Source organism: Salminus brasiliensis, chromosome 18, assembly GCF_030463535.1.
Source record: "Salminus brasiliensis chromosome 18, fSalBra1.hap2, whole genome shotgun sequence".
NCBI classification, from domain to species: domain Eukaryota; kingdom Metazoa; phylum Chordata; class Actinopteri; order Characiformes; family Bryconidae; genus Salminus; species Salminus brasiliensis.
In genome coordinates, this window is record NC_132895.1 from 11,177,427 (window position 1) to 11,202,884 (window position 25,458).

The window sequence follows — 25,458 nt, forward strand, 5'->3', positions numbered from 1 at the left end:
GAACCCACCTAGCCCACGTTCCACCCTTGTGAGCCCCACATGAGCAAGTTGGCTTGGATAGATTTACTTACTCACCAATATCCTTCTAAGAACTTTCTTAAATTTGTTCTTGAGAAAAGCTTTAACTAAAAGTCTACGTCAGATTCTGACGTATTTTAAGCACAGAATTGTTCACAGCTACGCTCTTATATAGCGCTATGCTCTGTGCTTCCATTCTCCTTGTAAAATGAACAAATTCCAAATAAGAAAACATTGGTGAATGTCAGAAACATCTGAAATCCAATACAAGTACCCTATCAAACAGGGGATATATTAATATAAGGACATTCACTTGCAAGCCATTTTGGGCCGTTGCTATAGCTCCATTCACCGTGAAATACTCTGCACTGCGCACCTTTCAATTTACAGCAGTTGGTAGGTTTATTGTTATTTTCCAGTGCACACACTTTGTCTTAATCTCAGTGCTGGAACAGCTGGCTACAGTTGGGATATTTAGATATTTGGCTCCTGATTAGATATAAACAATTGAAAGCAGAAGATTATTGCTGCAAATATGTGACAATATTTTCCTAAATGAGAAATCTGGCTTTAAATGTGAAATCACCCCTAGTCCTGATTTTCCAGCACTGTAGGAAATCTAAAAGGAAAAAAGGCCATTAATAACGGTGTGATTTTTGAGTTAACTTTTGTTATCAGTTACTTTATCATTTTAAGTTGGCTTGGCTTAAATATATTTAACAGTAAGTGTAGGCAGTAGTAATTAGAAGACATCTAATTTCATCTAAGACATCAACTCCCCTGCTGCGTTCTCTTCACTGGCGCCCTGTGGCTGCTGCCCGCATTAGATTCAAAACCCTGGCTCTGACCTACAAAGCCAAGAATGAACAACTCCCTCCGTACTTGATGGCAATGGTCAAAAGCTGATCTGCCTCAAGTACGGCTCAGCTTGACCCACCATCCTTTAAGATCCTTGGAAGACCAGCATCCAGACTCTTTTCTGTCCTGGCACTGAAGTGGTGGAACAAACCTTCCTGTCTTTAAACGCAGACTGAAGACCCACCTCTTCCAAGAGTACTTGGGCGAAGTGTAGTGCAGAGTATTGTGGTCTCAATACTGACTTTTGTATTTAGTAGCATCTAAACTTCTTTTGGATTCTAGCCGATACAAACTAGTTAAGAATATTTTCTGAGTAAACAGTGAAGCACTTGTGTAAGTCGATCTGGAAAAGAGCATCTGCTAAATTCCTTCAATGTAAATGTACATTTAAAGCCAAGCAGGTGCAGAACTTCCTCCTGAAACATAGTTCTTTTTAACCATTAATCTAATAGCCTCAATTTACTTGTTAAATATCTGCATCCCCAAAAGGCTATCAACCTGTGTGTTCAGGGAAGAGAGTGAAAAGACCTGACACTTAAGATTTACCAGATGCAGCTTTACTACTTTTTAATCTTTGCTAACAAATTATGCTTCTTACATCACATACAGTGTTAATGATATCATGTAAACAAGCTTTTCTTGACAACCTAATGTGTCAGTGCTGTAAAGTGTGGCAAGTGTATGTGATGGGTCGTCAGTGCTTTACTGACCCTATAACAGCCCCCACAACCCCCCGTACCCACTCTCTGCTGTGTTTGTGTGGTGTATGTGCAGTGGGAAGGCTGCTTGCAGACATGATGTGTCTGTGAGGAATGTTCTGCTTGGCCTACAGCGTGCTCTCCCAGGCTGGTGCACAGGACCACTCAAAGAATGCTTGACTAATAAAAAGAGTCAACAACAGACCTGTTCAGATGCGATGTGCTTTGTGTGAACCTGAACCCTAGTCTCCGGTGGCATAACCAAATGCCTTTGAACGTGACCTTTTGTTTTTAGACACAACTGACTCGTGCCCTACCCTCAGGCTGCGTTCTCCGTGATTTCAGACGTCTGGTTTGCATTGTTTGCATTGTCAGTTTTGTGTGCTTTGTGTCAGGCTGGGAGAAGCCGCATCAGTCAGTATGTTTGTGCAGTTTTGGCAAAGGGCTTATTTTACTTGAACCTTCCCTTGAGGCTTCTTTTTGTTGTACCTTGTACATTCATTTCATTCATCCAGTCCAAATCTCTGCACTCATAGTCTCAGAGACTCACAGACTGAGGACCTATGTTCCGTGATGTTCACCAAAGTGTCCGGAGAGTAATCTGTGAGGCTGCAGGACAACAAGTTTATAAAAAGTGTGTATGACTCACTTCTGGGGTTGATATTGACACCAACATCAGAATATTTGTACATGAATGGTGCATGAATCACTTTTCCAGTTCTTTACTGGGTCAAAATAACAGCCTCAGAGAAGTCGGCCAGCAGGCCGAAAGTGTTATTACAAACTTCTGTTGCCAGAGAATAGCCCCACCAGTTTGTAATCAGGAGGTGGAATTCACGCTTCGAGCCGGCACCACACATTTCTGGACAAGCTGAGATACAAAACCAGCGCTGAAAGTGAAAAAAGTATGTAAACTGACACGGTAGGTCATATTACTGGATTTTACACAAAAATGACTTGCATATACTTGCACTATATACTTGACAACACTTATTTTTGTATTTTGTGTAAATTTAATGTATATAATGCTATTTCTATTCATGTATATTTGTTAATATATAATATATATTATATATTAATATATATTTTTATACATTACTTTTTTAGGTTCTATTATTTTATTTGTCTTATTTTACATTTTATACCTTATATTCTTTCCTGTTGTTTCATCAAAGCATTTCACTGCTAGCTGTACTGCATATAACTATGTGACGAATGACATTCAATGAAATTGAATTTACATAGTTTCTACAAGTTTTTTTACACAGTGCAGTTTGCAGCGTGCCAAGCCCTTTTACAGGCAGTGAAGCATTACAATGATTCTGAAGCTGTTATTTTAAACTAATGCTACATTTACAAATGCTACAGTGTTGCTCACCATGTACTGAGCTCAGTTTCTCGCTTGCAGTAAAGTCAAAATAAACTATGCAGAGATGAAAGTGACCATATGGCTTGCATGTTCATTACAACTTACAAACTTAGAAGGCTTTCTGTTTGTCTGGCTGCAATTTGTTATTTATGATTTTTTGGGAGTCCCGTGTCTTCGTTTTGTCACACACATTTCACTTTGAATTTATGGTAATCCCATAAGTCTGCTGAAGTCTGCATCCCAAGTGGCCTCTCTGGAAGTTCACAAAATGGTAGAATTAGACGGCCACATGGCCCTGTGGACTTTTTCAGAAACATGCATGTTAGCTCTGCCTGTCTACAAATCCGGGAAAGGCCAGAGATTAGATTAAGCAGCTGTTTCTCCTTCTCCCTTTTCTGCTACATTACCACTCTATGATCATGTTTCAAGTTCCTACTAGACTGTAATCTTAATTAGTGCAATTTTCCCATCACTGGATGTCATTTAAGGCCAGTTTACACTAACAGTAACAGTGTTACCAAAGTGTTTTTAGTAGTCCATCTGATGAAACAGATCTACTTCCATCTCGAATGTCAATGTTTTAATCCACACAGTCAATGTGTCAATGTGGCAATGGTCTCAACTAACTGGGTCAGGTACACACCCAGTTATGAATAAAGAAATACACACATGATCTAAAATATCACAATTACTCCACATGTAAATTTGATTATCTCAGAACATTGGTGCATGTCACAGTCTGGGATATAAGTGCACATTCAGCTCTTGATTGGCTGAATGCAGGAGAAATTAATTGGAGCATCTCCAAGACCTGAAGGCTTGTGGAGTCAGCAATAGTAAGTCCCTACTAACTGTGGTGTGAGGAGGGATGAATCACAAACCAGTGAAAGGATGTAGGGGGCCCAAGGCTTGTCAGTGCAACAGGACAATCAAGGCTATCCCATCTGGGCTGAACCAGCAGAAGGTCTACTGTGGCACAAGTTACAGAAATGTTTTATCAGGGTTACAGACCAGTCAGAGTGGCCATGCTAACCCCTGTCCACCATTGAAAGCACCTGCAATGAACACACCAGTGTTGGAACTGGATCTTGGAGCAGTGGAGTAAGGTTGCCTGATGTTCTACTTATTAATAAGTGCATGTAATGCTGCCGGCATGTGCCGTAGCCATTATCGTCTACTGTCTGGAATAGCATGTACCACAAACATTAGATAAGCTCCTGCACTATAACTATGAGTGCCTGCTTTATTAGCCAAGGAGTCTACTGAGGTGCTGACAGTTAGACACTGGAGTCGTGTCTATGTTCTTTCCTGTCCTGAAATAGAGAAAAAAAACATATACAGAGCTTTCTAATCCTATAGGAGCAGTTATGTTCACGGAAAAAAGCCTTGCATGCTCGTTATGTGTTTCTAGAGCTCATTACACAGTGTGTAAATCAGAGAGCTTCGCCTGCAGGTTCTGTTATTAGAATCCTCAGTTAACCTCACTCATTTCCCCTTGTTAACATTGTCAACAAGACAGCAGTTATCAGGGTTTAATTGATTTGCCTGGTGCTGGAGCAGTGTGGTTTCTTGCTTAGTGTGTATTTGTTCTTTTGACCAAGGATACATAAGATTTATTACATGACATTAAAGTCATAGCTGTATAGGAAGTGTCAGGGTTGTGGCAGTTCTTGTGTATAGTAATTGGTCAACATACAAAAAGTGCTTCAGGCCCTTCTTAAAGAAATAGTTATTTTCTAAGAATCAGTCCTGACATGTTTGTAATGGCTCTATGAAAATTGTGTAGCTGACCAGTAATAAAAGCTAATGCTTCAACATAACTATGTTGTTTTATCCCCCCCTCCCCCCAGTATGTTAAAACCAGTTAATAAATAGGAATTATGCACTAAATGTTTATTTCCTGTAAATGATGTGTTGCCTGACCAGCAGTGCTCAGACTTTACGTAAGACTACTGGCAACATCCAAACATCATGCCTAAATCATCACACAGTTGCCTCAAAGCAAGCTGTCAAGAAACCTCAGACAGACTTGAAAAACACCAATGAGGGTATATATATATGCATTACAGTATATGCATATGCAATACATGCATTACAGTGGTAATCATAATTCATTATTACATTTTGGTTGGATTAAAAAAAAACATACAAAGACTACATATTTGTGAAATGCTGAATGGAAATTGTCCGATTTTTCCTCTCGTGGTATCTTGTTGATGTCGCTAAATGTGCTTTTGTATTGGTTGGGACTTTATATACAGGGGTGAAGGATTAAGATTAACCACTTGCATAATTAGGAAATTAACAGATTACATTCTGAACACATTCTGATTTCTAGTGGTTTTGTCTAAAAAACATCATTGGGGTTTTCTGCAAGTCCTACAAAAGTTTCTGACTGTGAATATCAGGCAGGTTTTACAAATGGAAAACAGCAGTAGCAGCTTTGCGCTTGGACAGAAAGCAACACACCGCAACAGACCATGTCAAATAGTCTGCAATTTATCAGTATTGGTCGATTTTCAGCCCAAATATGCGATCGGCTGATATTTATCTAATAGGCCAATTCTGAGAGCTCAGATTATATTCGCGGGGTCAGTGGTGGCTCAGTGGTTAGAGCACCAGGTTATTGATGAAACCACACAAAGCAGCAACACAACCACGCAGACCATGAGCAAGAGTACAGCAGCGATAGTCGGAAGTCAGGAATCACGTCAAGTGAAGGAGTGTTGGTTCTAGACAAGCAGCCCTTTTTTGGTTGTGCTTCCATTTTGAGCAGGGAAGTGTAGGGAAGGTTACAGAAGCCCTACATGGTCATGAGTTGCCAAGTTTGCCTGGAAATATTAGCTAATGTAGCATCCAGACTCGCCCTCGATACATATCAGCGATCAGCCGATCATACTGAAAGACAACCTGCGATCGCTAGCGCCCCCAAAAACTCTGATCAGCCCATCGTAATTTAAACTGGTGAAGCGGTTCTTAAAGAATCATGTAGCACCTTCATTTTTAAGAGTGTAAGGGGGATAAATGTGCACATAGTCCTTCATGCAATGCAATCAAAATAAGTATTAATGAAGACTGAATGCTACCTGTTGCTCAGGCTGTAGCTAAACGTCTTAAACTAAGCTCCATCTTACATAAATTGCAGCGTTGTGATATGTAGCATGAATGGTCTGGCCTATAAAGTGAAAATCCCCTCCCATCTGTCAGACTGGTCAGTTAGTGCAGGTGTGTTCTGTGCTCCTTCAGAGCTATTTATGCTGAGTCACTTTCTCCATGTTCAGTTAAATGCGGCATTCATGGGCGCAGGAGGAGGGCCATGATGGTTTATTTATCACCTTTATGTCCAGGGGCCACAAGTGTGTGAACATACATGTTCTCACTCTCTCCCCATCACCTCCCGCCCCCAACACACTCACACACACACACACACACAAAAAAAATGCCCTCTGTAAATAAAATGGGCCCCTGAACCAGCAGGAAATGAGCAAACTCAATAGGTAGGACACAATGGTGGGCACTATGGGGTATGACTACACCATTGAAAACCATGGCTGTACTTACTATGTTGCACTAAATTTTTAATGAGGGGACTAAAAATCCCTGTTTTTTCTTTAGTGAGACGATTTCCTGTAAACCACTCAGCACACACAAAACACACACACACACACACACACACACTCTCTCTCCTCGTAATGCCATCCACACAAATAATGAGTAGTAAAGTAGGTTAAGGTCTGCATGGAACAGAACCCACCCTTCATGCTAACTTTATAGGCTATACTTTAATCCACACCTGAGATCACAAAACAGATGTTGCCTGAATCTATTATGCTGATGTGATAAGTTGTGATACCTACCTCTTACGAGAAATCAGAGCAAGTGAACCACCATGTTTCCTGCACATCTGTGCCATTAAACAAAACACTGTTTTTTATCCCTTTCTGTAGAAGACATCAACCTCCTGGATCAGTTGTGGCAGGTGGCCAACAGCAGTAATGCCTCTGTGACTCTGGAGGGTCAGAGATGTCCAGTGCTGCATGTAGGGCAGTACTCCACCCTCGCCCTGCCCTTACGTCAGTTGTTTGGACACAGGTAAACACAGTATTTCCTTCCTGTCAGAGTCTTTTCAGTAGACGTTTCAGGACCAAGGCCTTCAGGCATGCTTAGGTGGCTTATTTCTGATGTATCTTAGAGAGTCAGTCAAAAATGCAGTTCACACCAAGGCAACTCTCTATTCTCTGCTCTCTCTCTATTGGGGTAGCCATGGTCCAATGGTTAGATTAGTGGGCTTGGGACTGGATGGTTGCCAGTTTGATCCTCTGGACTGGCATGAGGTGTGGGGAGTGTAAGAACAGTGCTTTGTCCTTCCTCAACAGCCATGCGCTCAACCCCACTTGCTCCCTGGGTGTGGAGGCATCCAGCCACAGTGGGGGTGTGTTCTCACTGACCGTAGTCACTATAGTGTGTGAGTGTGTTCACTGCCACAGATTGGTTAAATATGGAGGTTAAATTTAGATGTACTGCTGTGCAATGGCTAGAAATTCACTATATGTCCAAATGTTTGTGGACAGTGAATGCATTTGGCGATTTTTAGCTGTACTCATTGCTGACACATATGTGCAAATGCACACACACAGCTTTTCTAGTCCCTGTAGAGAAGTATTGCCAACAGAATAGGACTCTCTGGAGCAGATCAACATGAACCTGTTGTTGAAACCTCTAAAGTTAGGCATAGGCTAGAGGGGTACAGATTCCCCAGCGTTGGACTGTGGAGCAGTGAAACAGTGGAGCAGTGTTCTCTGGAATGATGGTGCTTCATCCAATACTTTTGGGATGAGTTGAGGATGAAGTGGGGTGGTGATCATCCAACATTGTGACCGTACAGTAGAGACAGTTCCTCTAACAAAAGCAGAATAACCTCTTAAAATATTTTAGATTTTGAAAGAAACAATGAAAGAGCAGGTGTCCCCATACTTTTGTCCATATAGTTCTAGTGTCTTCCATAGTGGAATCGATTGTTTTTACACTTGCCGACTAAACTGCTTTGTATACAATGTTTTAATTAATTCATTATTAATTAACTATTAATTAATTATGAATTAATTTATTGAATTGATGTTAATAAATATTCAAATTTAATTTGTAAACTAAATGTCACACACATTATCATCCTATGACCTTCTATTTCTGTACATGTATTTATATCTAAATCTAACTGAGCTGTGTTTTACTCTCAGCTTTGATGATGAGTTCAGTTTGCTGCTACAGCTGCGCAGTTCTCAGTGTGATGACCGCAGTCTGCTGACCTTCCTCTGCCCTGATGGACACATCCTCCTGCAGATCCGCATCAGTGCCTACGCCTTCACCTTCATCAGCACACAACAGCGCCATTACGAGTCAGTCTCAGCTAACCTCACACACGCTCTTTACACACGCTCTTCACACTATCTGGCCCACTCTAAACAAAAGTAATTATTTATAGTGGAAAAAAGAAAAGAAAGAGAAAAGGAAAGTAGTGGAACATACTACCTAAGTTTGGTGCTGTGTTGAACTGTCTACACAATATAAGGCATATAAGGCAAAGAACAGTTTAAGCATCCAAACACTTTCATATAGAACCGATGCTTTACTTAAGAACCCTTGAAGAACATATTTACAGTGTAGATAGCAGTTAAGAGATGCTTTCCTTTAAGGAGACAGATGATGTTGTATCTGCTTAGGTTGTAAAACTTCATTATTTAAGGCCTGTGAGACACGGAAAGAAGTGAAAAAGCAAACCCCAAACCAATATTGCAAACGGTCTGGGCCTGGGTAGGAGCTTGTGCTTACAGCTGGACGGACATTCATCAGCCTAAATTTAAATAGGCTTTCGGTTGGGCAGCCTTCTCCTTCTGCTTCTCTCATTTGTATCCTATTAGATGCAAATGTAAAACAGTAGATTAGCTTTTTTTACTGGCATAAGTACTGTATTTGCCCAATTGAAATGAGCTCATATCCATGTACATTAAGATAAAACCATTTCCATTCTTGGTCTCATTCGTCTTGTCATAAATTGATTATTAGTCTTGACTGGAACTTTATTATAAGCCCTGGACCCCTAGCAGGAGGACCTCTCTGGCATTGTAGTTGGATGTAGCACAATGACATTAAACAAAAAACAGACTCTCGGGACCTGGAGTATAAATCTGACCTCTTAGAACTAATATTTGGCTACAATGCTTAATTAATTAACATTTATTTATACTGACTGCTTGGGCTGAAAAGTAAATGGTGTTTTCACACTGTTTCTGGAACTGAATGTTGTTTTTATCTGTCATAAAGGCAGAATTATGTGTTTTCTCAATGTGTGATCAAATAAGGCTCTGGCTGTATGTATGCTATACAAACATACTGAAATTCTATTGCATGTCATCTTGGATGTATTATGTAGGCATAGGAGTGTAATTTATGGTATTGACTCAAATACATTGTGTCGAAACACAGAAAGCAGAACAGAAAGCTCTGTTCCTCACATGCAAAGAAATTTCAATTTTGGCACAATGCTCTTCCTCTTAGGTTTCCCGTGGGCGTCTTGTCTGATGGAAATTGGCATCGAGTGGCAGTGAGTGTGTCTACAGGCCGGTTAGCTTTGTATGTGGACTGTGCCATGGTTGAGAGCGTAGACTGGGCCTACCGGGACGGCCTGGGTATCACCACGGATGGACTCGTCATGGTGGGGGGAATCATTGAAGGATTTGAGACACCGTTTGAGGTAAAAGCTCTGTCAAAGGCAGATTTTCTAACTGTAGACTTAGTTCAATCTAATCAAACATTTTTTAAAATAAAGGTGCTTCCATTGGTTCTTTGAGAGATGGAATAGAAGAACCCCATTTGGTTCCAGATATTAGTGTGTGATAACCCATTAAATGGCTAAATAATCTTTAGAGCTCTAAAAGGTTCTCCACACTCATACATCTCTGTTACAAACAGGATTCTTTGTGGAACCAGAAGTGGTTTTTCTAGGGCATTGCACAAGGACCCATTTTAAGAGTGAATTTAACCATCAATAAATGAGTGAATTTTCTCATCATGGTGGATCATCTTGTGCGCTTAACTTGTGCCAGGGCACAAGTTGGCTCATAAACAGGACTTGAACCAGTACAAGCTTTTGAAAGAGGCTTAACCCTCCAGGCTTCTCCGGGTCACTTTTTTCTTTTGTGATGTTTGTGGCATTAGTCATGTGATATCACTTTTAGACAGACTAAACCAATTTAACTGCATAAATGAAGAATATAAAGCAGTTATAATCACAGTAATCACCTAAACAATGGCAGTGAGGATAATCTTTCACAAATGCCTTAATTTTTTACATGTTTTTGTAGTGTTCCTCTGTTCTTCATAAACATCACACTTGAAAAAGCACATGCTTGGGGATTAATTCCAGCTTGAGTAAATAAACCTGGGTTAACACAGAAAGTTGGGAACATTTTGTCGCTGTCCAGTGAAAAACATGTATCTCCAAAATGGTGATTTTACAGGAAAAGGCAAAAACCTTATAAACTCTAAATGGACGTTTGTGTAAAATAAGACCTTATTCCAAGTGTTTTGGAGCATTTCAAGTCAAGTCAAGTGAGTTTTATTGTCATTTCAACTACATACAGAGTACAGTGAAACAAAAACAACATTCCTCCAGGACCATGGTGCAACATTGACAGTGCATACAAAACACAAGTGCAACACAGTACAAGTGCGGACAGACAACACAACACAGTACAGACAGAGAATAATAAATAATTGGCGGTAGTGTGCAAATTATGCAGTGTGTAATAAATATTGAGTCCAGTGAGGTAGTAAGGTTATTAGTGCAAATGCTTTCCATTAGTGCAAATGCTTGGTAAATGGTTGGAGAAAGAGAGAGAGAGAGAGAGAGAGAGAGAGAGAGATGCAGAGAGAGAGTACATGTAGCAGAAAAGACATCAGTTCAGAAGTTGAGTTGAGTTGAGAAGTCTGATGGCTTGGGGGAAGAAGCTATTGCAGAGTCTGGTCATGTTGGACCGGATGCTGCGGTACCTTCTTCCTGATGGCAGGAGGGAGAACAGTCTGTGTGAAGGGTGGGTGGAGTCATCCACAAGGAAGTAGAGATGCTGCTGGGCTTTCTTGGCTGAAGAAGACTGTATTTCTATTGGTCTATTCATCCAGAATTATTCACACAGTGTACAAAAGTAGCTATAGGATTCAAACCATGGAGAAAACTAAAAAGGTTTAACGAAAGTGATGAACTTATCAGGAGTGTAGTCTAAATTGTTTATATTGCTACTATTGAGCACGGTACATAAATTATCCTTCACCTTCATAGCAGAGTAGCAAAGTTGTCAGTTTAGCAAAACAAACAAAAAAAAAATTATTTAAACAATTTTCCAATTTAACCAAGATGCATTTATGTTTAGTTTTGTTTTTTCTTTTTGTTTTTTTGTATTGGAGCTACATCACTGACATACCTTACACATAATTTAGGCTTATACACCCCTAATTAATGTCAAGCAAACTGTATGCCTAAATAATCACACACTAACATCAAACCATGTTGAGTTGTGGATTAAAGGTGCCTTAGAATGCATTTACAGAGTATTTTCAGCTGTTTCTAATGCAGAAATAGTCAATGTGACTTCTGTTGGAGCAAAAAATGCTCAGATGCTGTTTAACACATCTATTTACCACCCTGTTATTTTATCTCATGAATGAAACCCACCATTTTTTACTTTCATTGTAATGGCACTGCAACGGCTCACAGTAGCTGTATAGCATAGCATTGGTTTTAACAGTGTAACAAAAACACTGTCATTTTTTTCGTTAAGACTCACAGGTCACAAGGATATTGCTGCTGTCCTCTAGGCTGAGTGTGTGTTTAGCAAGCTGAAGAAGACTGTAGTCAGGTTAGCTTTTATCCTTGCATCCTCTCACTTTTAGGGGGAGGTTAATAGTATGTCACTTCCATATACGTCTTATTATTTAACTATGCCAAGGAAACCACCGTTTTAGGGCACCTTTCAACCTTTCAACGTTCTCAAACATACTTGCTTATCTCGTTTTGGACAATGTGTGGCACAATGGTGTCCTCTTAGATCTGAACAGATACTGAACAGCTCCTGCTTTTGTCAATTGTTTCTCCAGTGTAAACCTAAACAAACTAAACCTACACATTAAACATGCAGCCTGCAGGACTGCAGTCATGCTTTGGGTAACGTTGCATCAGTGTGATCTTTGACCGCATTATTGGCTTTAGAGGGTGGACAAAACGGCTTGAGCCAGTGTCACACACAAATCACTGCACGTCTGTACAGATACATAAGCTCAGTTCTTTACAGTTCATCCTACATCAACTCCCTGTTAACTTTGATTGATGAAGACAGTCCCGTAATTCATCATGTTACTTGTCCGCACCTCACGACACATGAAGACATCCCCAGACCTGTCCCTGCAGACCTCAAACCTCAGCTCGTTCCTGAGGAATGAAGGTTTAAGGGCATAGGAACATGTACCATGAGGGACAAGCCTAACATCTGCATTTGTATTCATTCAACAACATGATGCATCTCCCATCGTGTCGTCCCCTCTGGACAACCAGATAGAGATTTAACTTTATTTATTTATTTATTTTACAGTGTTACAGGTTGTTATGCTGACACAGACATTTGCTTCCTACTTTCAGACACAGATGTGAGATACTTTAACTGTTTGTTGGTGAAAGTATCTCAACTGTTGATTTAGCCTGAGATTTAGCACATTGTGCCCTCAGTGTTTAGCTGAATGTCCAAACTCATACATTTGAGTGAAGTGTGTGAATGTTAATAGGAAGTGGAGGTCTGGACAGCTGCAGAAAAGTTCAAAGTTGTTTTGGTCATGTAAGAAGGAGAACGTTAATACCCCATGAAGTCTAGGCAGCACCCTTTAGGATGACATCATGCAATGTACAGTCCTCTTCACACACTCGTTCATCACATACACACACACTTACATACTGAACTCAAACAGGGTTCTCCCAGCTTAGTAGTAATGTGTGTTGGTGGGATCAGGGAACATATTATACAGGCTATTGTTGGAGCAATGTTTTGAACATCAGTACTGAGATACCTCCTACACTGCGAAGACTAATAAATCAGTAATCAGTAGTAGTTGTGGTAAATTCCATTGAACAATGAATGATGCAAGGACATTATGCAATAACGATCATTGGCTCTTTTGATTATTGTTATATTCATTGTTTAGCTGAATCCAGAATTTGTGAATAGATTTTTCCTTAGGTTTGCTTTTTGGACATTTGGAGAAGACTGTTATGTCTGTTTGTGGAAACTGCAACATGCACATAGTCATCTATGTCAATCTATGTCACGCTGAGCCCATCCAACTCCATTTTGACATTTTGATGTAATGTGAATCTGGCAGTTCTTCTTCACATCAAAATTTCAAAATTTCATGATGAATAGACCAATAGAAATGCTCTCATGAAATTAAATATATGCGTGACAGTGACAGAGAGTATTCCACAGACTCTCTGAAAGTAACTTGGATCTTGATTCATATGTGTTTTATGTGTCTTATTTCTGTAGGGTGATCTGAAGCAGGTGACGTTCCTGATGGGGGAGCCGGATGCAGCCAGAGATCAGTGTGGTGTATATGTGCCGCAGTGTAATGGAACTGCTCACAAACCGCCACGCTCCCCCCGTACACATGAACTAGAGGTGAGACAACTATAGCATCTCTGCTCTATATGTAAAGGGAAAAGGTGTGGAATCAAAACAATAGTAATTTACTGTTGTTGTTTTATTTTATTTGTGGAAAATGGTTCAAATAAATAAAAAAAAAACATAGCTTGCAGAAAAACTCTACAATCCTAAAAAATAAGTTTCCAAGTTCTTTGGATTGAGGGCAATAGGTGGTTCCAACATTTGTTCAATTTGCTTTATTTTAGATGTTGCTTAAATGCTTAAAATATAGACATTTGTGGTGAATATGTTCTTCATTATAGTGCCAAAAATGTGAGGGAGAGGAAATGGGTGAAGAAAACTTTCTAGTGGCCCAAATTAAACCTGTGGGCCACACTTTGCAAAAAAAGAGATATACCTTTTTAAGCTTAAACCTAGAACCTTCATGCCAAGAACCATTTAGAAACCCTTATTTTAAGGCTGTTATAATCTGTTTAATCTCACTATGACAGACAGGATCAGGGCTAACTGTAAGACATTCTTAAGATAAACTCATCTCTCATCATGACAGAAGCTTTTACTGACTGTACAGGCCTCTGGCTGTCCTCGTTTGACCTGGAGGACCTACCGGTGAATTCCAACCTCTTCTGACCTCTTACTGACTGTGTATATTGTGTAATGTTTTTTTTGTTTTTTTTTAATTTTCAGGAGCTTCTGCTGTCCTCAAATGACCTGGAGGACCTACTGGCAAATTCTGACCCAGCAGAAAGGGACTCTATCCGCACTGCCCTGACCGTGAGTACAGAGAACACATTCTGCAGCATTGATCTAAGCTCTTCTTAATCAATGCTAATGGGCCGTTGATTTATCCAGGTTGCTCAAGCACATTCAGAAGAATTAAAAAGATCCTGCACAACGCCCTGTTAATCTTCACAAAGACAGGACTGCCTCATTAGGCTGGGAATTTGTGGTTTTCATTTGGAAGGGATTTTATAGATTGGCACGATGAATGTTTGCTTAGCCTTCTGTCTGTCTTCGGCGTTAATCAGTTAGAGCATGACTTGCGCACATGTACCTTGTTTTGTGTGGTAATCAATTATGCAAATATGTGATTATCTGATATTTTGTTACAGTTGTTAGCATTGTATAGGAAGTATTCCACGGGTTGGCTCATAATCAGGAAAAACGGTAGTGTGTTTGATGTGCAAACAAACGGAGAGAAATGTGGCCGAGGGCAGACCAGCAAAGCGCTTGTGTTTGTTTGATTGCTTAAAACACGACAAACCAAATTAGTTTCAAGTCATTAAATGAGCCAGATTTTAAAAATGTTTCCTCATGGTTCAAATGAGTGGAACTGTGCCCAGCCCAAAATATTCCCTGCTGGCAACATGAGAACTTTGGCCTGTGAAAAAGAATAACAACCACTGAATTGAGTTATTAGCCATGCAGAAGGTCATGATCATTTGGACAAAGTATTTTATTCATTTGTAAATGTTGTGTATATATTTAACAATGAATGGGCCAGCAGACATGTTTCAGATTTGATAGTTTAGACAGTTACATTAACATACAGTAAAGATGCTATTGCATTTATTCAGTATTTTAAATTGTTCTCTGGTGTCTATATAAAATGGATGTGACTTTGGACATAGTGGAAAATGCCCAGATGAGGCATCTGTTACATGCTGTTTTTGGGATCCAAATCAACCCATCAATCCATAATGGTGGCAATTTAACAATAACAGTGTAATTATTTTTGATACATATTTCTGCTTACATGAGCCTCAATGTATAGTGCTCCTATCTGAAGTTAGTCTGGCTAGCTGAATAGTCTCATCTGGAATGGCTCTTGGTAAGGGTAATTTTTTAATCTACCACAGAGTCTGGTGGTGATGTGCATGCTTACTTATACACAGGAACACTGGTAGAAAAACTTTTTTCACACTTTGTCTCAGAAAACTAAATACAAAAGATACAAAAGCACAATATTCCCAGGAATCTGCTGTGCCTGACCACAGCTCCATCCTGAACTAGGGCATGAATGATTTTGGGGGCATAAATATTAGTGAGTCGAGACTTTTATAACAGTTTTGGAGTTTTACAGCTCTGTTTTGGTTATGAGAGCATTTGAATAAAGAGGATTGGAGGTTCACGGTATGTCACCTTTAATGTACTGAAATCTCTTTGTTGAATTATGCCATGATACGGTTTTCCATTCTAGGGCAGCTTTAAAAGCAAGCCTTTTTTCATTGTTTCACTTAAATAAGCCATTTCAGACATGCGAGGTTTTGGTCCCACAACCAGAAACCAAATGATATCAGTGTTATGGGATGATGATCTAGCATTTCTCTGTGGAGAAATGGTTGGGAATATGATCCATGTCCAGTCTTGGGGGTTATTGAGTGCTGGCCATCGAACGGACCGGGGAAATTCCTGGTGGGCTGCTGTTGGTGTGGCTTGATCAGTGCAAGAAAGAGGGTGTGCATCAGCAAATGCTTGCTAAAGTGCAGAAGGGGTACTATGTGTATTTTATCATTTTATATGCATAATTGTGTGGATTGTGAATATCACCTGTGTAGAATGAGCATGGGACAGGCTATACATTGACTGAACAGGACAAAAGTGGATATTTCATTAGTTTGAATTAATTGCACACAAATAACACACACCTCTACAGTACCCTCTCTGCTTTTTTCACTGTGTTTTTCAGACAGAGCTTGTTTCTGAGATGAGTGCATGTGAACATGATCCAGATAGCTGGCTTTGGCAGCGTTTTGCTTTCAGAATGAGAATTTGTAGCCTGTTTTCTTTTTGATCCAACTACAATCTGCTGAAGTGATCATTGGAGCGTCTAATCTGGAGCCATATGCTATACATTTAAGAGATGAGAGCAGTGTGTTTACATGCTAATCCCATCTATGCTGTTTCATCACCTGGATTTCATCATGGACTGCTGGCTTTGAGAGACTAAAAATAACCAGACGTTTTTTCAACCTGCTTTTCTTTCTGCAGACGTCTTTCTTTCTTAATCTCTTAAGGCATAACCTTTTGATTACTGAGGCTTTTGTTGTGGTCCCTGACTTTGACGGCTACGCCGCTTTAGGTCTTGCCAGTCTCCTATACATATGCTCCCAGTAGAGCCTGCATGCCCCAGTCCCACACTGCGCTGATTAATCACATACTGCTGGCATTCCTCGCACTCTTTCACACAGTCGGGGGGTCAAAGGTAAATGCCTAATTAGCTCTTCTTTCTTTTTCCTCCATCAGCCAGACGGAGGCCTTGCTCCCTAATGCTTTGTAGAGTGTATAATGGCACACACATATGTTTTGGATTCAGAAGATTAATTGAAATTCACAGCGGTTTTACCTGTTGGTGTTACGCCTCTTGAATGCATGCATTCCTTGGGGATGTGCTTGGTAGTGCATGATATGCAGTGTGTTTATTAGTGTTTATTCTGTGTTGGCTGCCCACAGTCTTTGAGGCAGACATGTTTTAATGTTTCCAAATGAGATAGATATTGACTCTAATGGATTTACATTAAAGTAATATGTAATGGCAAATGCTGTAGATTCTTTTCCGAAGAAGTAAGCAACACCTTTTTGGTGATTTCTGAGACTAAAATACTGGGCATATGCATAAACACATTTGCATATATGCTATTTTTAATAGGTCTTTTTAACCTATCTATGAAAACATATGTGAAATTACTTAGGATCTTTTGAGATGCCACATCTGTTTAAATAGGCCATAGTATGCCATACTATACAGCTCCATATTGGTGTAGAGTGCTTGGGCCCTAATGATCGCCACTTGCAGTGTAATTTGTATACTGTGGATAAGCTCTCATAATGGTTACAGCAGTCCACAGAACATTTTCTGTTCAGTAAGGATAATAATCATCATTTAATGGATTAAATGTTTTTCTCACAATGATAAAAAACTTAGAAATCTGAGTGTGTGCACGGTAACACAATCCTTAGTACTGATTGAACCATAAAGATTATTAAGATTACTTAACAGAATTTCTGTAGGTTGGCTGTGATGTGCAGAAAATCTGAAGTTTGGAGCAGAATTAGTAAAAAATAATAATACATACATAAATAAAAAGTCAATTCTTTCTGTATTGACAGAATACACTTCATTTTTTATTAATAATATGTGCACAATAATTGTAACTCATCAAATTACAATATCATACAATCATAAATCATTTTATTTTATTTTAAATGTAGTGTCAGTTAGGCCTGCCACTATATATTTTTTGTAAGTTATTTGTTGTACCAAAAGTTATTGTGAAAATCAGTATTGTTGTTTTAAGACATTTTATGCAGTTACACCCTTTTAACGAACAAATAACTTGTGAATATTCAGACTTTGGAATTGGCATAGAAAAAAATAGCATTTTAAAAATAAATAAATAAAATACTGGCACTGTTTCGCCATATTGTCTCTTTCATGTTAGTGGACTCTCCTCCTACCATGAGACATACTGTCAGGAACGGATCAGTTTTTTTTTTTGTGACAACAGCAGCACTGTTTTCCACAGCATTATAGTTTAACTTTGGCAGTTAATCCGTGAATTCACATGCCTATCCATACTTGTCGCAGTCCAGCTTATGTGTATGGAGGTAACATTATTAATGCACCGGTCAATTCACACAAGAAAACGCAATAAGCAGTATGGAGTCATGTCTATACATTTTTTGATAAGTCGATAGCATAATTCTCGTGACAATCTTAGTGTCAGTTGAAAATATAGAATTTCCACAGAATTTCTCCACTTCATTCAAAGAGCTAGGGCAATGCCAAGTATCATCTGTGAGTGTTAAAGTAAACAGCTCTGTGTTGGACATGCAGGCCTGCTCTAGGCCCACAGCAGTAATCATGTAGATAATGTTCCTCTCTGGACTCCATAGGGCATAAATAAACTGAGGGAAAGCAAAGGTCTTGCGTTCCAGACCTTCTGGAAAGTTCCTAAATGATTTCCCGCATCTTTCCCCTCTCAGCATCCCCAGGTCAGAGGTCAGGAAGCATGAACTGACCTTAAGCTGTCCTCTTTTCCCCCTGCCCCTTTAGCCACTCATCAGGTCTTTAACAGCACATGGTACTGTGGAGTTATAGAGCTTTGTAGAAGGCACACAAATGTTCTTCTTTCTGGCTACATTCCCAAAGAGGAGTTCTGGACAGAAGTCTTTCCAGCGTGACACATGAAATTATTCACCAACACACATTCATTCATTCAGGTTGTCTCACTCCTTTTATCTTCTCTGCATGCTCTTTAAAAAATAAACATCTGGTTTTATTAAGGAATAGACAAAAAGATTGGTGACAGTCTAAGTGTAGCAACAATAGCCTAGCATCTCCTGTTCTGAACTACAGTAGCAGAGATATCAGACATCTATAATTTACTGCATTTGCAGTAAGTGATTAATCTCGTTAAGTTGATCTATTGTTGTAAAAGTTGTAAAAACACTGTACCAGTCCACATATTGGGTTTAATACTCTTGTTGATACTCTTCATTTTAGATTCTACCTCACTGTTTCTCAACTTGGACCATTTTCAAATGGTTGGATAGACTTCGCATAGTTTAATATATATCTAGGTTCTTCTTTTGATGATTGCCAGTGAAGAGCCGGACACTGGCTGAGGAAAAGCCAAGGTCATGGGCTTTTCCTTGGAGTTTGGAGATAACGAGCTGCTCTTCAGTATCAACAACATCATATTCTCCCAAAGTGGCCATTGCGTTTTAGCACTTCTCCAGCTTTGACTTCAGGCTACAGCTTGGCTATCAGGGCTTTTTCTAGTGGGCTTGGTTTATGTAAATTAATAAATCAGCCTGTTTTACAGCTCTGTTTTGGTTATGCCTTTCTTTAAAAGGAAGGCAGAACAGTGTTTGAGGTTCACAGTTTTAGGTGCACAGTGTGTTACACAGTGCAGTAAAGCTATCACTGTCCAGTCACTTGTCCAGAAAAATGTCTACATGATCATTATACTGTATTTTCTGTCATACACCTACTTTCAGCCCTCTTTTCATGTGCATGCATTTAACATAGGAACTAAGACATTACAAGCCTATAGTAGTGTCTAAGCTTAGAGGTATCTTTGAATTATTAGTCTATTCAAACTAGCTGAGGTTTTTCTTAAGTAAGTAGCAAAGCTCTTTTGTAAGTCACTCTGAATAAGAGCGTCTGCTAAATGCCCTAAATGTAAATGTAAATATAAGCCTTATTAATCAGTTCTGATTTTTGCTCAGATTGAATTTGTCTTGACGATTCATGATTATAAATGTAAGTGACTGTCTGTATTGTGAACAACTCATGTCTTTGAAACAGCATGTATGCTCACATTGACATGTTTACTCATGACAAAAAGAAAAAGAAAGAGGCAAAAAGACTGATTTTAAAATCAGATTTGAAATGTCCACACAGTCCTAAAAACAGGTTTGATCAAATTAGACTCTAGAGCTTTAGAAAGAGAAAGACTGGACTTGCACATGTTGTAAACTAGCCTACTCCAACCGTTGCCATAATAGTCATTAAATAAACAAGTCATTCATATTTTTCCTGTCTTTTTCCTGTGTGCAGATCATTGAGTCATAAAGTGTGTGCAGGTTTGCCAAACTCTTGTCTCTAGAGCCTCTAGAGCCTCTGTGCTGAACAAAGCACTTTCTGCAGGTAACAGTGTATCCACATAAACAGTCAGTCATGAGTTGCCCTTTGGCAGAACCCTTGGCGCCTCAGAAGAACTGACAAATGACAGAGTACAGTGAGCGTGCTTGGGCAGAACTTTCAGCAGACTGATCATGTGTGAGTAAGAAGGTGCTAATATCATACTCAGAGTTCTTATGCACAAGAACTTCCCATGTGGGACAGCTGTGATGACATATGTGGCCCAGAGTCAGCTCAGAGGAATCCTGTTTACAGTGTCAGTGTCTTCCCTAAAACTGTCCAACTGATGCTTAGCAGAAGTGAAGTGGAGATGTAAGCAATCAGCAGAAAAGCCAAAATGCCCGGATGTTCTGTTTATAATGACATGGAAGAACCAGTTGTGTGCTTTCTCTCCAGTGCCTGCAGAGAGGATTTTGCGAATGCAGTCGACCCATCCATGCTCTGCCCACGAATGTGTCCTTTCAAAACAAGAGTTCACAGGTTAGACAAACTTTTCAGAGCATTGGCGAAAAGCCCATTTAACCTAATGAGAACCTATAGTCATGGAGAATGGTAGAACAACACAATTTTGGCCTTTTTGCTAAATTGCTTTAATGGTATTCAGGCAAGGGTCTTTTTGCACCTACTAACTATAACTCTATTTTGTTAGAACCAAAAGAGCTCTCCAACCTAAGTAGGGCCTTTGAGTTTGTGTAAAACTAACCCCATTGTGCGGAGGCTGCACTCTCTCTGTAAGTTCTGTACATTACTCAAAATCATGCTGTATTTCAAACCTGCAAGAGGGTGAATAAAATAATGTAGATGTGGTTCTGAAGTTGTATGCCGTTGTAGTTACTTAGTGGAATTAAGTAAGTTGGTAAGCTGGAAAATATGACAAATGAAGTGCTGAAGTTGGCTTTATGATATAACGGCATACATCCAGTCTATTCTGTTCAATATTATTCAATAAAAACGTAGGTCTTGTGAAGTTAGACAGTGTTATGTAAGAATTTTTCGCTCCAGGGCACCTCCGACATTTAGGGAGTACATACAGATCATGCTTTGCCCCCCTCCCATTTTCATGGACAGCATTTGTTTACAAGCTGATAGATACAGATCTGGCATCTAAAGGTAAAGAAGCCTGTGGACTGAGGCAGTAAAGTCATTTTACAGGATTTTACAGGTTAGGCAGGGTTACACAGTTCTGGCAAGAGGTCTCATGCAGCTCCTCCAGAGTTCCAGCAGAGGGGCAATGACAGAGACACTGATGATATTCTCCCTATTATAGTCAGTGTAGCATCAACATGATTTTGAAGTTGCTATTATAAGGTAGAATTGCTACACAATGATGCCTTAAATGAATAGCTTGCAGTATGTAACATATACACATAGCTCATCAATCTGTATCTCCAAATTGGCAAGAGAAGGGTTTTTAACTTTCAACAAAAATCAGTATAAAAAGATTTTGTTTTAAGTCATTTTGGAGTATCTATGTCAGTTTAAAATTATGTAAAAAAAAATAAAGATGGAAAGATAGACTGACTGTGTACCATGCCGCCTCTCGTGTGTATAGTATTTTGTGATTCGCATGCAAAGATTTGTATAATATCTTCTTTTTTGAAACCGCAACAATCAAAGACAGTACAGAGGGCATCATAGGTCACACAGCTCTATTGGTTGAGGACACAAATTCATATGTCAGTGGTCACCAAGAGGTGAAATTTATTCCCCCATGTATGCATAGGATTTTGCACGAGAAGATTCTTTAGGGTGTATTTTGAGAAAAATCTGTCCAATTGCAGTTTGCAGGGAAGGAACAGGCTGACAAATTCAGCTCAATACTACTAATAATAATAATACAATACTAGTAATTCAATGAATTACAACAGCATACCCCAGCTAGACATCACACCATGTAAAACCTGTAATTGAATGTCATGTAGTAAGTCTAAACCAAGATTGCTACCATTTCTCATCAGGGTGTAGAACATTTCTGCCAACATTCTGCAAATGTTGTCCATTTGTGTTTGGGAAATGGACTGGTCATTTAGATAAGTGTAGCACAACAAAGGACATGACATTAAGAAAGCCAAAGTGGTGTTCCCCCTCACTATCAGTGCACCATGGAAAGATATTACTGACACCCATTTAAAGCTCCATAATTACACATGAGACTTCAGGCGTCCCTGCTGCTCTAGCTCTCCTCTTTTCTGTCTGCCTCTCTTTTGGCAATCAGTCCGTCAGTCTGTCGTCAGTGCCCTCGGTCTCAAAGCTCTAAAACGTATAATTATCCTTTCTAAAGTGGTGATTTACTGCCGCCGACCCAAACAGGCTGAATAAATCACATTAAGTCATGTAGAGATGTGTCAGTCTGCTCTATCATTCTCTCTATCTTTTACTGTCGTTGATTTTTGTACTCGCTTACCCTTTCTGATTCCTTCTCGCTGTCTGACTTTCTTTCTCTCTTTCTTTTTCTCTCTCTCTCTCTCGCTCTCTCACTCACTCTTTCTTTCTCATGCTCTCTTACTTTCTCGCTGTCTCTCTCCTACTCTTTCTTGCTCTCTGACCCTTTATTGCTCTCACGCTCTCTTTCTCTTTCTTGCTCTCCCTTTTGCTCTCTCTTGTACGTTCATGCTCTCTCCCACTTGCTCTCTCCCACTCTTTCTCGCTGTCCCACTATTCTCTTTCTTTGTCATTCTCTCTTTCTTGCTCTCTCACACTCTTTTTGCTCTCGCTCTCACGCTTACTTTTTTTTATTTGTCTTTGCTCACTCACCCTCACTTTCTCACTCCTCCACTCTCCTTTGTGGCTGTCTTTCACTCTCTTACTTTCTCACTCTCTCCCTCTCTTTCTTGCTGTGTCACTGACCTCTTTCTTACTCTCTCTCTCTCTCTTTCTCTCTCTCTCTCTCTCTCTCTCTCTCTCTCTTTCTCTCTCCTATCCTTTGTTCTCTCTTCACCCACAGCAGTTCTGCTGTTTTAAGCCCTGAGAACAGTTCAGGCACTCGGAGGGCTCTCGATGCTGTGTGTTTAAGAAATCTGTACAAGGATCAGAGAGCCATATCCCTCCCCAGAGGATGTGCAGATCTCTGGAAGCAATTACCCTGGCTTGGCATTGTAAATTGGGGTTATTTGGAAAGGACCCTCTTGTTGTTACCCCTCTATGACTGGGATGGAGCCCTGTGTGTCCTCTCTGCTGTGGGAGCACTCCACTGGAAGTGCTGTGGTGGTTTCTTCTCATTAGTGCAGACATGAGGTAATCCTTCCTGTGTCAGCTGAGGGCCTGGACGATGTTCTCGAACCTTTGATTCAAAGGGCTGTAGAGTTCAGCACTCTGAAACCTGCACACATGAGGTCTATTCCCATTCCTTTGTAGTGGATGTGTGGAACGTTTGTTTATATGGCGTCATGACAATAGAGGATTTTCATATGCCCCTCTGTCCTAAATCTCCCTATTTTAGTCTCGTAGATGATTTTACAGCTGGAAACTGGGGGAAATTTTCTTGCAACCAGAGCCTCATTCATTTCAGGAAGTGTGTAAGTTTAGACTGAAACGACACCACAGTTACACAACATGTCCAGAGGTTTATGGACACTAATCTTCTCTAACTTTTCCTCCACACAAAGCAAAATCTAGCGAAGCCAACACAGCTGAAATACAGAGTGGCAGGTTGGTCTGGTTGTTGTATGTTCTTCCAGGTTGTGTGAAAGGGGAGGAGCCCTGTGCGTCTCTCTTTGTGGTGTCTTGCCTTATTCTTTTATAGTGCAAGCACCCCCTGTGTGGCTAAAACCAGGCCTGCACCTAAAGATCACCCAAAAGACACACATACACATAAAGCTGTAGCAATGCATGCAGAAGAGAATTAATATGATCTGCATGGATTTTATCACACAGCCAGTGCAATCTTTGTAGAAAAGCCTGAGCCTAAGGTCAATATACCCAGTGCCAAGCATCCACTAAAGGGGTATTCTCTGGAGTAATGGAGTTCTATCCAGTACCTTTGGGATGAGTTCCCTTATCCAGCATCAGTACCTGACCTTACTAAAGCTCTCATCAGTGAATGCAATCAAATTCTTCCTGCAGCAGTGTTCCAAAATGTTATTGGAAAGCCTTCTCCGAGGGGTAGCAATGAAAAAGCATGGAGCATCCCAGCAGTCTTCTGGCTTACTAAGGTTCTTTATGGAACCCGTGCCTGTACTTGAGCCCTTTTTTTAAGAGTGCACGGCTTTAACTATCTATGCAGAGTGGGAATCAGTCATGGAGACACCTGTTTGTGTCTGTACATGTCTGAGTTTGTGATTATGTATTGCTGTACTCTGTTTGCAGGACCCTTGAAACTAAAAAATGCATTCTACAGCTACAGTAATGCACAGCTCAGTGGAGAAGCCTAATAACTATAGCATTACCTGGCTGTGTGTGTGTGTATGTGTGTGTTTGCATGTCTAAGTGAGTGAGTGGGTGGGTGGATGGATGGATGGTATATCATTGGGTGTGAGAGTGTGTACTTTGTGAGTGAGACTGATCTCACCTCTGCAGTGTGTGTTCTGTTGTGGACATTGACAGGCTTCAGTGTTGGCGTGTGTGTTTGTAGTCATGAGGATTCGGATGTTCTTATTGGGATGGATTCTACTGGATTTACAGGGACAGGCACTTACAAGATTGGAGCGTCAGAGGAGTAGCTTAGGAAAGGTATGTTTTCAAGCATTGTTCTGAATCCCTTCAGCTTAAATGGCTTTGTTTCTTTTAGATTTTCTGTTTTCATTCGTTGATGTCTTTAATATTTAACAGTGTATCAAATTGTTACTGTTGTGCAAAGATTTTAGTCACCTGGGAAAAAATGAACAAGCTTCTTATCTGGGCAGTGTTTATTAACTTTGTATACAGTTTTACACCACTGTGTTCATTAAAACATCTCCAAAGCTCTCCTCATTCGGGTCTAGTGTAGGTTTGGTAAATCCGTGCTTAATGACGGTAAATCAGGTGAGCTGGTGATGGAATTGAACACATCCACGCTGTGCTGGCTGGGAGCATCCAAGAGATTCCTGGAACCAAGCTATGTGCTGCAAACTAGCTCATAGGATCTCAACTACTTTCTTCAAGAAATTCTTATTTCTTATTCTTATTTATTTTGTTATTTTTTTACTGTATATATGTTTACCTGCATCGGTTCTAATGTAATGTGGT

At 40.0% G+C, this 25,458-nt stretch overlaps 1 protein-coding gene across 1 annotated transcript in view; it reads left to right on the plus strand.

The window, feature by feature from the left end:
* The window catches only part of LOC140539733 (uncharacterized), a 68,415-nt gene that overhangs the window by 1,590 nt on the left and 41,367 nt on the right, over positions 1–25,458 (plus strand). Inside the window, exons 2-7 of the mRNA XM_072662494.1 lie at positions 1,970–1,988; positions 6,891–7,035; positions 8,181–8,339; positions 9,499–9,694; positions 13,530–13,661; positions 14,334–14,420. Coding sequence (XP_072518595.1) covers positions 1,970–1,988; positions 6,891–7,035; positions 8,181–8,339; positions 9,499–9,694; positions 13,530–13,661; positions 14,334–14,420 — 738 coding nt within the window. The remainder of the gene's footprint in view (positions 1–1,969; positions 1,989–6,890; positions 7,036–8,180; positions 8,340–9,498; positions 9,695–13,529; positions 13,662–14,333; positions 14,421–25,458) is intronic.